This window comes from Trachinotus anak, unplaced genomic scaffold (assembly GCF_046630095.1).
Source record: "Trachinotus anak isolate AG129_WGS33_773 ecotype Australia unplaced genomic scaffold, CSIRO_AGI_Tana_v1 ptg000014l, whole genome shotgun sequence".
NCBI lineage: Eukaryota > Metazoa > Chordata > Actinopteri > Carangiformes > Carangidae > Trachinotus > Trachinotus anak.
The window spans coordinates 6,182,608-6,197,709 of NW_027273865.1; the positions used below are offsets into that span (position 1 = coordinate 6,182,608).

The 15,102-nt window shown below is 46.0% G+C and overlaps 1 protein-coding gene across 6 annotated transcripts in view; it reads right to left on the bottom strand.

Annotated features, from left to right (window-relative positions):
• aplp2 (amyloid beta (A4) precursor-like protein 2) overlaps positions 1-14,953 on the bottom strand; it is a 54,732-nt gene extending 39,779 nt beyond the window's left edge. For 3 of the 6 annotated variants that reach the window (XM_071495929.1, XM_071495925.1, XM_071495924.1), the window contains exon 1: positions 14,656-14,946. In XM_071495929.1, the coding sequence (XP_071352030.1) occupies positions 14,656-14,727 (72 nt within the window). In that variant the 5' untranslated portion in view covers positions 14,728-14,946. Of the gene's footprint in view, positions 1-14,655 lie in introns of all 6 variants that reach the window. The other 3 variants (XM_071495928.1, XM_071495926.1, XM_071495927.1) reach the window with 2 other exon arrangements.
• Between the last annotated feature and the right edge of the window lie 149 nt (positions 14,954-15,102).

The following is a 15,102-nucleotide window of genomic DNA, read 5'->3' on the forward strand; positions in this document are numbered from 1 at the left end:
TGTAGCCTAAGAAATAAATCTCACACAACCAAATTTACACAAAGCTTCCGAGTGCAGCGTTGTCAGCCAGCACGGACCCTGTTAGTGGCCCTTCACAGTCACTCCACATTCTCCGTCAAAGCCTGAAAATTCATTTCGCCAAGAAGAACCTCATGTCACCCTCTCGCTGCTCAATCATATCCTCCCTCTCTAATCTTTCTCCTGTGCTTGCTATGAATTGCTCTCATAAAAAAAATAGAAGCCTTTGCCATCTCCTTTGCTCATTTTCTTTTTTCTTTCCCTTGTGCGTCTCTCTTACGGGATCATTGTATAATCACAAGGGTATCGTTGGGCCACTGTCACTCTCTCCCCTGTACCCCTTACTGTAGACTGCTTGTAATCATTGCGACCTAGTAATTATTCTGTGTGTTTTAAGCAGCTGTGGACAAAGAGTCAACTACAAGCCTGCCGTGTAAATGTAAATGTAGAGAAGTGGAGAGATACTAGGCCAAGAGAAGAGAAAAACACTTAATTAGAGCAAAGTGCTTTTTTTCCCCTTCTTGTGGCACACTGTCTTTTCACTGGGGAGAAGGTGTGACTGGGCTATTTATAAGCGGCTCCAGTTGGTGGGCCAGAGGGGTCTTGTCTTCCATGCCTTCCCTCTCCAATGTTGCTTGTTCAGAGATAGAGAGAAATAAACACTAGAAAACATGAGGATTACACTACATTTTTTTCTTCTTTGGTTAAGTGATATCATGTTAATTAGAGCCATATTTCATCTTAAGAGATTCTGTAAATGAGAGCTCAGAGGGGATTTTAAAGCAAAGTAGAAGTAATGGTGGTAGACGCCATTCCTTTTAATGAAAAATTCAGTCAGAAGACTGATTAAAACAGGTAATAATATGTTCGTGTGGCTTTTCATTTATTTTCAGAGTCAAATTAGGGATTTTAAAGTGATTCTGATGTGCATGGGTATATGCTATCACAGCGGGTTCACACTGCAAATATCCTGAATTTAAACACATGCAAGGCAAATGTAACGCCACTGGGAGAGAAGCTAGGGAGTTCACCTAATGACTTGAGGCTACGTCCACACTGCTACGTTTTAGTTTTAAAAACATCTCTTTTGCTACACACTGTCCACACTACTCCAGAGTTTTTGAGCACCTGAAATGGAGACTTTTGGAAACGCTGCTGGACCGATTTTAGGCTACGTCCACACTAATAAGTTTTCATTTTAAAATGAAAACGATCTCCGTTCTCGTTCCATATTACAAATGATCTCCATCCATACCATCACACCTGAAAACACATATCAAATGGCCACTCACGGAACAAGACTGTCTACTCTGCAGTTAATAAGTTGCACAAAATACGACAAACGAGGAGAAGAAAAGACTGTTGTAGCATTAAAATGAAACTGCACAACAGCTGCTAGCAAAGACAAGTTCAGCAACGCTTGTAGTTCATTATTCCAGCTGCTTCCGCAACTGGTTGTTGAGGCTGATAAGACGTCAGAGAGTGACCGTGGGTGTCTACGCCATCGTTTTCAAAGGTCTTCGTTTTCCAGACTAAAATGAAAACCCTGGAGCTGTCAGACTAAGGCTACATCCTCACTACCACTACTTTTGTGGTGAAAGCGACGTGAATAATGAACTTGAAGTGTTACTGACCTTGTTGTCTTTGTTAGCAGCTGGTGTGCAGTTGCATTCTGCATCTTAACACTAAAACTGTCTTTACTGTTCCTCGTTCCTCGAGTATTTTCTGCAACTAATCAACTGCAGAGTAGACAATCTGCTTCCTGTTTACACCAGTGTACGTCAATGGTCATGTATGTATGCGTTTTCAGATGTCATAGTGCGGACGGAGCTAAGATGTTCGTGTGGATTGTTTTCATTTTAAAACACTGTTTTAAATAAAAACGTATCGGACGGAGCCTGAGAAAAGATGAAGAGTGCTGTCTTGTTCATCAATCAAAGTTTGATTAATCAGTGACATTGATCAGTGTGGAAAACTTCCTAGAAGATCATTTTCCTGGGATTTTTCACAAGTCAGGTTTTACTGCATGAAACACAAACCAATGAACCTATTAACTCATGCAAAATGCTCCTCACATATTTATAATGTAGGTCCAAGCGACCAAAGGGCAGCCAGTCACGGGAAAAAACATCAACTATGTGGTACAAATAGCTAAGCCACTCTCTGCTATCACAGGACAAAGGTCCTCACTCCTCCCCACTTCAATCCCTTTCCTCTCCCTCAGTTCACACAGTTTTTTCCCTCTGACACATTCTCCCAGACACCCAGTGTTGTCAATACTGTGTGGTCTCACCATCTTTCTCTCAGCTGTTATCTGCGACGTGTCAGACACACACAGAGGGCTGCTGTTCAGATGCCCGCCTGTGAACATGCACCGAGCGCCTGGCGGCCAACATCAGGATGCCTGCTGCATCTTGTGTTTCATTATTCTTTTATTCTGTGGGCAGGGGCTGCCAGTGAAGCGAGGAGAGCAGGGCAGAACAGGAGCATGAGGGGACTGAAAAGCCATTTTCCCCCACGGCCCCTCTTGACACAGATTTCAGGCTTCATGCATCTCCCTGGAATATTACTCCTCGCCATCCACCTCTCCAGGCCCACCGCACACAGCCCTGAGGGTCATCCACAGCCATCATTAGATTGCATTTGGGACTTCCTTACCTGGTTAAATTAGGTAGATACAGAGGAGATTGGCTTCTAGCTGGCTGAGGAGCAGGAGGCACAGAGGACAGGGGGTGAAAGGGAAGAGGAGGCAAGGGAGCAAATTTGTTTAGAATCTGTTCGGGGTGCACTATTCGCAGTGTATGCTGCCAAATTTAGGAGGAGACACGTCAAGTGATAGCGAGGGCTTGACTACAGCTTCCTCGTTAGTCCAATCACTGTCAAGAGATGTCGGGAAAGAGGCAAGGAAAGCACGAACAAGGATGGGCTGAACAGGAGAGGCAGGGCAGAAGAGTTTAACTAAAAAAAATTTAAAAAACATGGATGTGCTCAATAATTATCCATCATGAAAAACAGGCCTGCCTCTCTCCTGTGCTGGCTTGTATGAGTTGTCTTGACAGCTTTAAAAAAAATAAAAACAAAAGTAGGTGCAAGGGTCTGTAAGTTGTTGATTGCTGTACTTCATTTGCCGATTCTAAAGAGCTCTGGCTGAATTTAAGCCTCTATCATCAAATTTCTCAGATGCAAATGCAACAAAACGAGCCAAAAATTCCCGGAGTAAGGTGTGTTTCTTCCAGAGAAGGTTGGTTCACGCATTAAAGTCAGTCAACAGAATAATAACTGATAAGTGCGTGCTGCGGCGATAAAGAGATAATTACACTGAGGGTTTCACCCAGAGCTTGTTGTTTAGTTGCTAGGCTACGCAGGTGCATGATTGCAAGCAAATAAGGCAGTGAAGTGTGAAAACTATTTCTTGCAGGAAGACGATTATTGCTTTTCATTGCGTGTTAATGACTCAAGGACTGTGATGATTGGGGTCCACTTTCAGGTGCATTTTTTAATTTTATTTATTTTTTATTTTTTGCAGCAGCAGCCTCACAGCTGCATGGCCTGCTGACGATAGGTTTGAGCGCGCCTGCCTCTTTTACAGAGCTGCTGTCAGTAAAACCGCCCATTCTTCCCTCCTGACCACTAAAAGCTCTCTGCATGAGCAACCCCTTCAAACCTCCATCTCCCTCCTTTCATCTCTATTCACTTTGAGCACTCTGGATAACTCTGTGTGCACACATCTCCACTTGCCTCGACTATCTCTCTGCTTCTCCACCTGCCTCTCTCTCTCTCTCTCTCTCTCTCTCTCTCAGAGCCATGTGAGCTGGCGACCCTCTCAGCCCTCTCTATCCGGGCTTACGGTCCACGTGGCCTAGAGCGGATTACATTCTTGACATCACTATGCCAGATGTTTATGACTAAAATAAACAGAACAACCAGCCTCACCACTAAGTCAAACAGTACATTTAGCCTAAACTTGACGCCCCCCCCACCCCACCCCCCCCTCACCACACCATTTCCTATTCATGCTTGAGCAGGTTCTTCTGCTTAAACAGGAAAGATTCACTTTTGACTAATGATCTCCCCTGTTTCTTTTGTCTCTTATGTCTCTCTTAAAATCGGAGCTGCCGTCTTCATTACCCTGTCGAGGAGACTAAATTGACTGGCTGACTTTCTCCGGTTTTCACTTCATTGCTCCCCCCTCGACAAGGTTGCATTTTCCCTTTCTGTAGCTCTCTCCAGCGAGCCGGTATGGAGATCAAATAGCCGATAAGCCGCCCACTGTAACATACACATTAGCATGATTAAATTGGCCATCGCCTGTCCATTTATTAAAAGCCTCTCTGTGCTGGGTGGGAGGTCTATCTAGCTGGTGAGTGGCGCCGGAGAGGGGATGGGCTGTATATGCGCGAGTGTACATAGTGTGTATCGCTGCCATGTGTATGTCTATGCCTGACATCACTGAGGCAGAGGAGGTAATGAAGGTTGCAGGGGTATTTCTGACACAGTGCTGGCTTTCCGCGGAGGATTTCAGGTGATGTGATGGAGATGCAGCCTGTTGAGAAGCGATAGCTGGGCGGGAAAAAGTCTGCGGTTGCTCTGGCAGTGGCTACACAGGAGATTTGAGGCTTAGGTGATTGTTAGACGGGGCTCAGTTTGTTTTGAACTATGGGCCTGTGTTTTCCACGGCCTGCTTTATGTGGACGCTGACTCTTTCCCCACTTTGTACTGCACTCTCAGCAGTTTAAAAGAGGAGGATTAGACACAGGAGTGTGCCTCTCTCTCGTCTGCCGGAGAGCACAGCCGCCTAATCTCTTTCGCTGAGGAGAGGGGATTTGGGAGAAATGACCTGTGCTCACTTCACTTTCTCTTGCTTCTCCTCTTCTCATACCCTCCAAGTTGCCTGAAAACACAGTGCCGCATCCTTCCTTCCTTCCTTCCTTCCTTCCTTTCGTCACTCCCACTCCTGCTTTTTCATTTTCCTGCTGGATGACTCTACGCTCATCAGCATGCAGCACCACGCGGCTGCTCCTCAGGACCGAGCAGGCTGGCAGACAGGCAGGCAGACTTGTCAATAAAGGAGCCACAGTAACAGGGCACCTCGGTGAGGCCTCCAGCCCTGTCACTGACGTCTCTCTTAGCGGCCTGGACTCCCTTGGTTAATGAGCACGTAATTGTTGAGCAAGCAAAAGAGAAAACCGGGTAACTGAGGAGGGAAAAGCAGCCATGAGGTGAGGGGTGTAATAGAGCGATAGTAGAGTGAGGGGGAGAGGAGGTGAGGGAAGCACAAGGACAAATTGTTCCAGTGAACAAAGTAAGACATAAAGCAGCCAATTTGTCCTAAAACGTGTGCTGTGGTACAGTCGGCGGAGGAGGAACACTGTGTCTAAATCAGAGGGACAGTGGGGGGAATGCTGCTCAGTGGGAACTGACATTGAGAGCAGGCGGGGAAAAGCAGTTTCAAGGACAACATGGAAATATCACATTCAGCTGCTACAAAGGCAGCCATGGGTTGTAGACCAGCCGGAGAGCTGCAGGAGAAAGAACGAGATCAAGGACATGTAGTGATGTTTCCAAAATATCTGATAACCTGACATGAGAGCAGGTGACAGATGCACTGCGTGGGAATTCTGAAAGAGAAGAAGAAGCTGTTGACCCCACTAGTGTTGGCGTGATAACAAAGAGTCTGACTTTGATTCCACAACTAATTTTAACATCTTTGGTTTTGATACAAACAAATCCACTGCAAAAAAAAAAGTGCAAACATCAAGCAGCGTGTTGACATATTTTAGTCAGACACATCTGCGGCATTAGTCAAAAAATGATTAGTCAAATAATTATTAGGCAAAAAATGTTCCAGTTTTTCAAATATGAGGCACAGAAAACCCAGCAAGTCTGCAAGAGTTCAGTGTGAGACAGCCAAATCCTTCACAGACACTATAAGCCCTGTGGACGTGATGTTGAAATGGATTTTGAGCTCCCCCCCCCCCCCCCAAAAAAAAGAAGAACATATTGAATGTTCAATAATTTAATATTGAAATCATTTTTCATCACCATCTTACCAGCTTATATTAAAATTTTCAGTCATAGTGACGACTCTGAGATGGCAGCCGAGTTCGACTCGGTTCCCTGCGTGCACTGCCATTCTCCCATGACCACCCAGGCTGATTTTAAATGAATCTGTGCCCTGATTGCAGAGCTCCCTGCTCCCTTTTTCCCTCCTGCAGACACTGAGCAGTGGAGCAGAGACACAACCCACATGTCTGCATTAGCTCTGACGCTCCAGGCGATGCAAGGGAGGCCATCTATGCCGAGGGAAATTGATGGATGTGATGTAGATATGCTTATCTGTCATTAAGCCCTGCTCTGCCCTCCCTCAGCCTCTCTACAGGGGGGAGGGCGGAGGGATTTCAATCAGACTAGTGAAGAATATAACTCTGGTGAGACATGCTGAGGCCAGCGGCTAATCAGTCACGTCTCTATGGAGAAGACACAGACTTCACAGCAAGAGCATCCGTCTCTAGACTGGTCTGCTATATTTGCATTTTGTCGTCAGATCTCGCTTCCCCACCTCCTGTGTCTTGTCCTAAAGTGTACAACCCAATTTGGACCCCTCTGCAGCATCCTGCCACGTCTCTGGGACAGATCCCAGCGTGATGACGGAGACTATGAGACAAACCCCTCGCATGACTGGGCCGTGCAAGTTAGCGTCCGCCTGTCAGCTCCCTGCACCTCAATAATAGTGCAGTGATGCTAAATAGGCTCCTGAAACATAAGGACGGGATGTGATGAACACTGAAAGGAGAGGTTGGGGGGTAGGTGGGGAATGGAGAGGGTGGAGTCCAGTAAAGGCGGCTAGCTGCTCAGAAGGCTCTATAATTAGCTGCAGAAGATCAAATGACTTTTAATGGGTTTGTCTGAAAACAGCAGACTATTTCAGATTTGTGCTCGGAGCTATATTCATATCTCATCAAACTAATGGAATTCTCTAGAGTGCCTGATTGGTTTTTATCTCAGATCAAAATGGCTGATAGAGGTGCACGGCTGCAGCATTCATGAACTGCAGTTCGTAATGAAAAAAGTGCCATTTCAGGGGAACTATTATGTAAAATGGAGATGGTTGTAGCAAAAAAAAAAATTTACACATGAAGTCAAATGGCATGAGTAGTCCTTCAACTCGTGATGTGACAGCACTCAGACTTCATGGCTTGATGCACAATCATTGTTGCTGTAGGAGTCAATTCCCATGGATGTTTCAGTGAGAATGGCCTTATAATAACTTCTTGTGACAGATAATGGAAACATCTACTGGTCATTAGTTAGAGAATTAATAAAGGGGATACTACAAGGATAATATCAGGGTCATAGCTCAGCCACTGCCGGTTCTAGGTGGAGAGGGGGTCTGGTGCAGAATGCTAAATATGCTGCCTGCAATTAGCACTTGAGCGTAGAGCCACACACAGCAACACACACTGACACAATCGCCGTGCAGAGAAAAACACTTGGGGAATTGTCAAGTGCAGAAACAATAAGATGATTAATCGATTAGCAGATCAACAGAAATTTTAATGATAATTATACTAATTGATTAGTCTGTTAAGTCACTTATCGAGCAAAGTTATCCAACAATTACTTCTTTTCAATTGTGCTTTTCTCTGTTTTAGGTCATTATAAACTAATTACATTTGAGTTTTGAACTGTTGATCAGAAAAAGCAGGCAACAAAGTCCTCTTGGACTCTATGGTGTGGTGATAAATTGTGAGTTCTGAATTAATAAAATAAATAAATAAATAAATAAATCAGAACATTAATCAATGGCGACCAGTTCAGGGTGTACCCCACCACTCGCCCCAGTGTCAGCGACCCTAAGGGATTAGCTGTGGATGGGAATGAATGTGTAGCTATTTGACTCCAGTGATGTTATTGTTTATGCCTAAAAAAAACTGTATTGCTGAAAACTTGTGTACAGTCATTGCAGGGGAAATAAAGGGGAATACAGCCTGTAGCAGAACGGGGAGTTGCTGCACATACTCTCTGCCTCACTCTCTTTGTGTGTCTATGAGTGTCCTTAATTTCCCTGGGTTTCCTGCGAGCATTCAAGCTACATTAATTTTCCCCACTCCATCATCTGGAGTTTTCTATTTTAGACTGAGAGAATTATGTCCACTGAACTCCAGCCGAGGCCTAACTCTCATTTACTTTTGGCCTCCTCCTTAAATTATACAGTACACAAACCTCCTTCTTTTTATTGCCTCTGTGGGGGCAGGGAGGGGATCTGTGGGCTTTAGCTCTTCATCATGCATGAACACCTCTCATTGAATTAATTACAGTCAAACTCAAGGGGAAATTTTCATCTAATTTCTGTTACAGGAAAACAAAAACAGTTTTGCCACAGAAGTCCAAGGTGGATTGCTAGCCCCCCCCTTCTGGTCACCTTCTCCTTGAGAAAGTGCTGTATCAGACAGGCTGCTAACAGGGCCATCACACAGCTCGAGTACCGGCGGCGGCAGCAGCAGCAGCAGTACAGGCCTCTCTCTGGGGGTATACAGTTACACTGCACTGCTTCTATCTTTTACCGTTCTGACATTTTCATTTCCCACTCTCTCTCCTGAGGACAAAAAGGATAAACTTTAAAAAAAAAAAGAGAGAAAGAAACAGGATAGAGTCCATGTTTCCAGTGTGGATGATACCATTCCCACTACAGGCACAGGGGTAAAGAGAGGAGAGATATGAGGGAAGCTCAGTTAGCAGGAAGACGGAGGTGGAACTAACATGCTTTGTTTTCCCTGGCAGCCGATGGAGTATTTGAGCAGTGTTGCTCAGCAAAATAGAGCACCATAGCAGCGAGGCAGACTGCCAGTCATCCAGCCAGCTTATCAAGGCGAGAGCACCGCCTCCTCCCACATTCTCCCTCAGCTATAAAACTGTGGCACTCAGTGTCTATACCTGGGTACGCAGATAAGTTAAGAGAAGAACCCGCTCCTACAGGACCTCTTGTGGCTCTCAAATCACCACAGAACAACAAAGAACACAGCCGCTGTAGCTGTGACCATCCTCAGCCGCCTCCTGAAGTATCCAGATCGTGACGCCAAAACACAAAAAACATCAAACGGTGGCTTTCCAGCGTGATGCGCGCACATCCAGAGAAAATAAGGATGGAGACATATGATGCACAGAGAGACATAAATATACACACAAAGACAGACAGGCCCGCCCACACACTCCAGCTCACACACAGAAAGAGACGAAGAAACAAATCAACAAAGTGCTAAGAAAAGACACATCAATTATGACTGAAGTTTGGAAAACTGGGTCTGAGTTGAATGCTCTTGTTCGACAAGAGAGACAAAATTCAGTTGAAGATGGGTTCAAACACAGTCAGAAAAAAAAAACAGCCCCTGAGTAATTTATGCTTATATTTTCTGGTGCAGTTGAGCATGCAAGCATTGGGAAACAATGCCTGGCATACAGTTAACTGGCTCTTTGATTCTCAGCTGCCTGCCTCCATTTCATTCCACTTATGATGCAAAAAGAAAAAAAAAGGCAGGCAAATCAGTGTGGAGGCCTCCATCGAGTCTGCGAATGACTCACTCATCTGACAAAATTGCGAGTACACACCTGAATAAGACAAAGGAGGGGACAGCAGGCAAAGTGTTCTGTCACATACGGACAGACGGGCACTGAGGAGGAGGCGGGCGAGGCCATAGGCAGAGGTACGAGTGCACTATAACTCATAGATAGCACACCGGATATTTTATTCATGGGAAGAAAAACCCAAGCAGCAAGAGTGACTCACAGAGCTACAGGGATGGACACACAAATACACACACAGACACACACACAGACTATGCAGGGGGGTGACAGGGTTTAACCCACCTCCTTTGACTGCCTTCTCATTCTCAAACAGAAAATACATTAAAAAATAAAGTCTGAAATGGCGAGGCTCCTTTCAAAGGGATTAGAGGGGGATGTTTTTGTCTACTGAACTTGCCAGAGTGTAGTCACTGCTATCACAGGGAGAGAGCTGCTCACAGCACAATACAGCGAGCCGTTTGCACTTCAGGCTATGCATTCCTGAGCACTCTGGCATATAAACTGACAAAAGGAATTCTCATGCAGCCACGCTGATCCAGGCCACTGTCGAAAACATACAGACTCAGGTGTAGTGGCGTTCACCTTGGCTGCGCATCAGTGAGGAGGATTGTCATAGCTGTGCAGATTGGCCCTCGTACTGTGTGGCGGGAGGCCTGGTGCAACTTAAGCGATTGTGCAGTCATGAGTGTGTCGATTTGAACCCGCTCACTCTGCGCCAAGTCCCCGCCACCCAGGATCTCTTGCCGAGAAAAACGGACTAAATATGTGATGAGCTGAGCTGTGAGAGGATTCAGGCGCACAAACACACACCCACAAACAGTTTGAAGGCCTAAAGAGACACACAAACATGCATTTCCAGTTGTGAAGAGAAAAAAGAAAAGAAAAGGAGGCAACTCTACGCTCACTTGGGGTAGTTAGAGCGCACGCAGAGCCTGGGAGACAAAGCCTGGCATCTTGAGAACAAGTCTCGCCTGATGAGGCCTCTCTATTTAAATCCCCGGGATGAGCCGAGAGTGTGTCTGTCGATGGAATCGCTCCAGGAGACATGCACCGACTTGGAGGAAGAAAACAGCCACAGCGGTGAGAGGGAAGATGGAGAGACAGGCAGAGACTGAAAACTGCAGATGAACTTCCTGTGGCAGGAAGGTATGTTTGAGGAAATGAAAGGACAGAGAACAAGGGCTGAGATTCAATCAGACATCCCTTCCTACTGTTAGTCACAGAGCAGAGATCAGACCTCGAATGAACACTACTGGTACTACGCACAGGTGACTCACTGTGTTCTGTGACACTTTGAAGTCAGTTCGCCTCTGCAGGGTGTGGAAATGAGGGTTTGACTGAGTGAGTGGGCGAGTGGGGGAATGAGCTGAGTGAGTGTATGAGTGTGTGTGTGTGTGTGTGAGCAGACAGAGAAGGGTAGGGCTCTGGGATTAGTACCTCTCCCTTTGCAGATCTATAAGCACCCAGTGTTTCTTGTCACTAAGAGGATTCACAGGGATACAGGGCTGTCCCAACAATTGAAAGCAAGGTTTTAGGCGCTAATCTACGAATTCAAGGGCAAGTGAGGCTGATTCTCAGCTGATGGAGCACATGCTGCTGCCTTCATCTTGATTGACACGGCAGAACGTGGAGGTCAAAGAGGCAATCTTTACGGCTTAGAGGAGAGAGAAGAAGCAGCCTGCAGAAAGGCTTTAACTGTGCGCCGCCACCCGCGACAACGCACTGAGAGATCATTATCAAATGCAAGTGCTACTGATTGTTGTTTTGGGTTTCTTTCAGATGTGAAACGTCACCAACAGTCTTCTTTTGCTCTCTGTATCTTGATCACCTCTGTATGGTAACAACACCCTGGGTTGCACCAGCCATTCAGGGGCACACAAAAGGCCCTCGTAGGGAATCATTCATCCCCTGCTAACGGATGGCTCCACAGCACCCGCCCCGACAATCACAGCCAACTGTGGGCATTCATTCACGAGCAATTGTTCATTATCAGCCCATATCCAGAGCAAATAGACACATGCAAGCGCACAGGAGCACACTTTAATATCAGTGCTTGCCCGCAAGCACACACAGCCAAGCACGCACACAGACTCTGGATCATAAGAGGAAAAACGCTGTTGCAAGAGGAGTGTAACCAAAGAGCAATAAGCACAGCACCACCGTCATTTTTTTGGGTTATGCCACACAGAATTTTCTTCTCGCTTCTTCTTCTCCCTGTGCACAAGAATCCAGCTTTACTGAGCTTCTACAGATTGGATCTGCTCGTCCATTCCTCTAGGGCCACTCCGTTTGCAAACAGACCATGCAAAACCAACCTCTGCCATTTTTAAGCAAGTCTCTTCAACACAAGCTTGATCTTGCCATAAATCTAGTGTGTGTTGATATATTTGATGCTACCGGCCAACTGGAAGGAAAACACCCACAGTTGTTTTTTTTTTTTTTGATTTTATGACAGGCACAAAAAATCTGACATTGTGTTGTGTAACACTCAGCTGCAATAATCTCCTCTTGCTTAAATCGGCAGAGAATAAAATGTACCAAATGCATGAACTGTTCCAGATAGTTGGTATTCCATTAATCCAATGGGAGCCATATCAAAATTAATCAACAGGGTGTAACTGTAGACTGTAAAGCCTACGACACAGAGATGCTCAGAAATGAGTCTGTGTGTGTGTGTGTGTGTGTGTGTGTGGGGGGGGGGGGCAGCTGTAGAAACAAAAGCTCACAATCTGGCATTCTCACAGGTATCTGACAAAACAGCGCCGTTTACACAGCTGAAGTGGCTGACCAATTCCAAACGCTTAAGGAGGAGGGCCTGCGAGACAAGAGGGCCACTCTGCTCTGATGACACCTCTGCATTCAAAATACGCAGCGAGATGAGGAACAATGGAAGGCGACAAGCCCGACGAGAGGGAATAAACCACCCCTGACCAACACTGAGAGTGTCTCTGCGGAGCTCTGGTGTCTGTGGACCTCTCACGGCTCGTAAATTCAAAGCTCAAGGTCTGGTGGGAGGGGGGAGTGAGTGCAGCCAGCATGTCAGCACAGCAATATCCACCTCATCTGTGTGTCCACAAGCTCATCAGCAGGGCCCAGTCTGCACACACCAGCAGCTTCACTGACAAACAACAGCATCAGTCAACAGCAGGCAAGTTGGTTTTTGGCTGTCCAGGCCTGACGTGGTTCAAACAATGAGTTCCACAAGAAAGGGCAACAAAGCTTTGGTTTCATCACTGTCCTGGCTGAGTAAAGGTCACTTTGAAGTTTAACGCCGTGAATCTTTGACTTCAGTTAACTGAACATGGAGCCTGATGCTGTTTTCCAGCAGCCGTGCATCATAAAGTCTCTTTGTGGTGTTGGTTCGATCTCGTCTTTCTCCGACTCTCAGGTGTTCATATTTGTGTTTTGCCCACAGGTGTAGCTATATTCAGGTTTGTTATCACTTCAGTACTAATTCTTAAGATTCCTGTAAACAGTGTGTTTTTGGAGGCAAAGAGATATGAGTATCCATATCATATGCACGTCATGTTTTACTGCAAATAAAAAAATGCCATATCAAACAAAGAAAAAAAGCCTTGCCCTTCAGGACAGCCATTGATTAAACCACAGGATTCCTCGCATGCGACTTGGAGTTAAGGCGCACAGCAGCCACTGTACATTTCTCAATTTAATCTGGGTGACTGATCAAGAAAATTCATCGATTTCATCCATTAATCATCTCAGGAGAGTCTGTGCAATATTGATCAGCACGTCTGTGCGGCGAGGAGGGCTGACTGAGGAGGCAATCATTGCAGAGGGGACAGGTCTTTGTAGAGAGGGTGCAGCAGCATAGATTTTGTTGGGGGACATAATAACCATTATTTCCAACCACACAATGCCAGCCAATACTGCCTCAAAATGGCCGAGTTTTTTTTTTTTTTTTTTTTGTCGCAAATGGGAGACAGAGAGAAACATTCCCTGATAATCACTTTGTGTGGCACACAACAGTGGCAGGAGGAGATGTCTTGTTAAAATGTTTTGTCGTGGTTGCTTCAACAGTGAGCAGGAATACTTGTGTTTACCCTCTGAGGGGGTGGAGGGATGGCGGGGGTGTTTGCTCTGAAAATGGGTGCATTGTCATCCGATGACACACACTCGTCTGGCACTGCAGGCATCAGTGTCCGGGGACAATGACTGGTGATCCAGCAGGAAAATAGGACATCAGGTAGGTGAGGAGTGTGCGCACGTGCATAGGTGGGTGTGTGTGCACAGGAGGACCTACATTTGGCCTATTTGGATCTAACAAATGGACTCCTGTGCAGTGTTTTAGGGGCTGTAATTATACTAAACTTGTCAAAATAAGACATCAAGAGACACTATTGAGTGGGGACAGTGGCCCTCCTGCTTCACGGGTGTCGTTTTAGAGATGACACAGGAAAAGCTTTAATTTGAATACCTCGGTGAATGACCCCTCCTCTATGGTAATATACACACATGATGGACACAATCATTAAGTACAGCATACTGTTTGTGATCCATTGCAGAGGTCCTGTGTGTCCCCAGAGGCCTGACAAAGCGCCAGTTGTCTTTCATTTGATCTCTGCAGCAAACCCTGCTATAATCTTGTTACAGCACCTTCTGGACCCACATTGTTCAACTCACATCAACAAACTGCCATCAGTGCCCGACAATGAAGGGAGAAAATAACCTGAAGACCAGCTTATTAAAATCTAACTAGCTCTGACGTTATGATATCAGCCTTTAAACTACCTGAAAAGCAATAACAAGTATGGCACATTAATGAGAGAAATGGTCAGTTCCGCTCCTTGTGTGGGAATATTGTCTGAGAGAAGTAATCACAGCTTAATCGATATGGGTCACAATCACAATCACATCGCGCGAGATAAAATAGTGCGTTCGTCAGAGGATCAACAGAGCCATAAATGCCTCATGTGAAAAGGGGACAAATACAGGCCGAGGAGATTTGCTTTTTCATGATCAAACCCCCACTGGTTTATGATCCAGGTCAGACTAACCTGGCGCATAATAAATCAGGAAACATTTCAGATTACATACCTCGATGTAGCCGGCCAGCGCTGGAACCACAATGCCCAAAATAAGGACAGATATCGCTGGGACTGAACCCATCTTCAGGATCTCCGGTTATGCTACTGTAAATAACTTATATCCTATAGAGCTATTAGTGTGTGAGGTGACGTCCGGGAGAATAAAGAGCAAACCAAGTCCTGGGAATAATCTGATAATCTATCCTGGAGCGCGGGACGAGTCCTGCTCCGCTTGTTTTGTTACCCGAGCTCGACAGAAAATGTTGGTGGGGGACTGAGTGTCGGTCTCCTCTGGAAATGTGGACTGTGGCTGTGGCGCGGCGGATCTGCCTCTGCTGCCTCCTCCCTCCCCCTGGCTCATCTGATCCACAGAGCAACACCCTGCGCCACCAGGCGGCCGGCTGCTCTCAGCATCCACCCGACACCACCAACCACACCGGACACACTGGGCCACTGA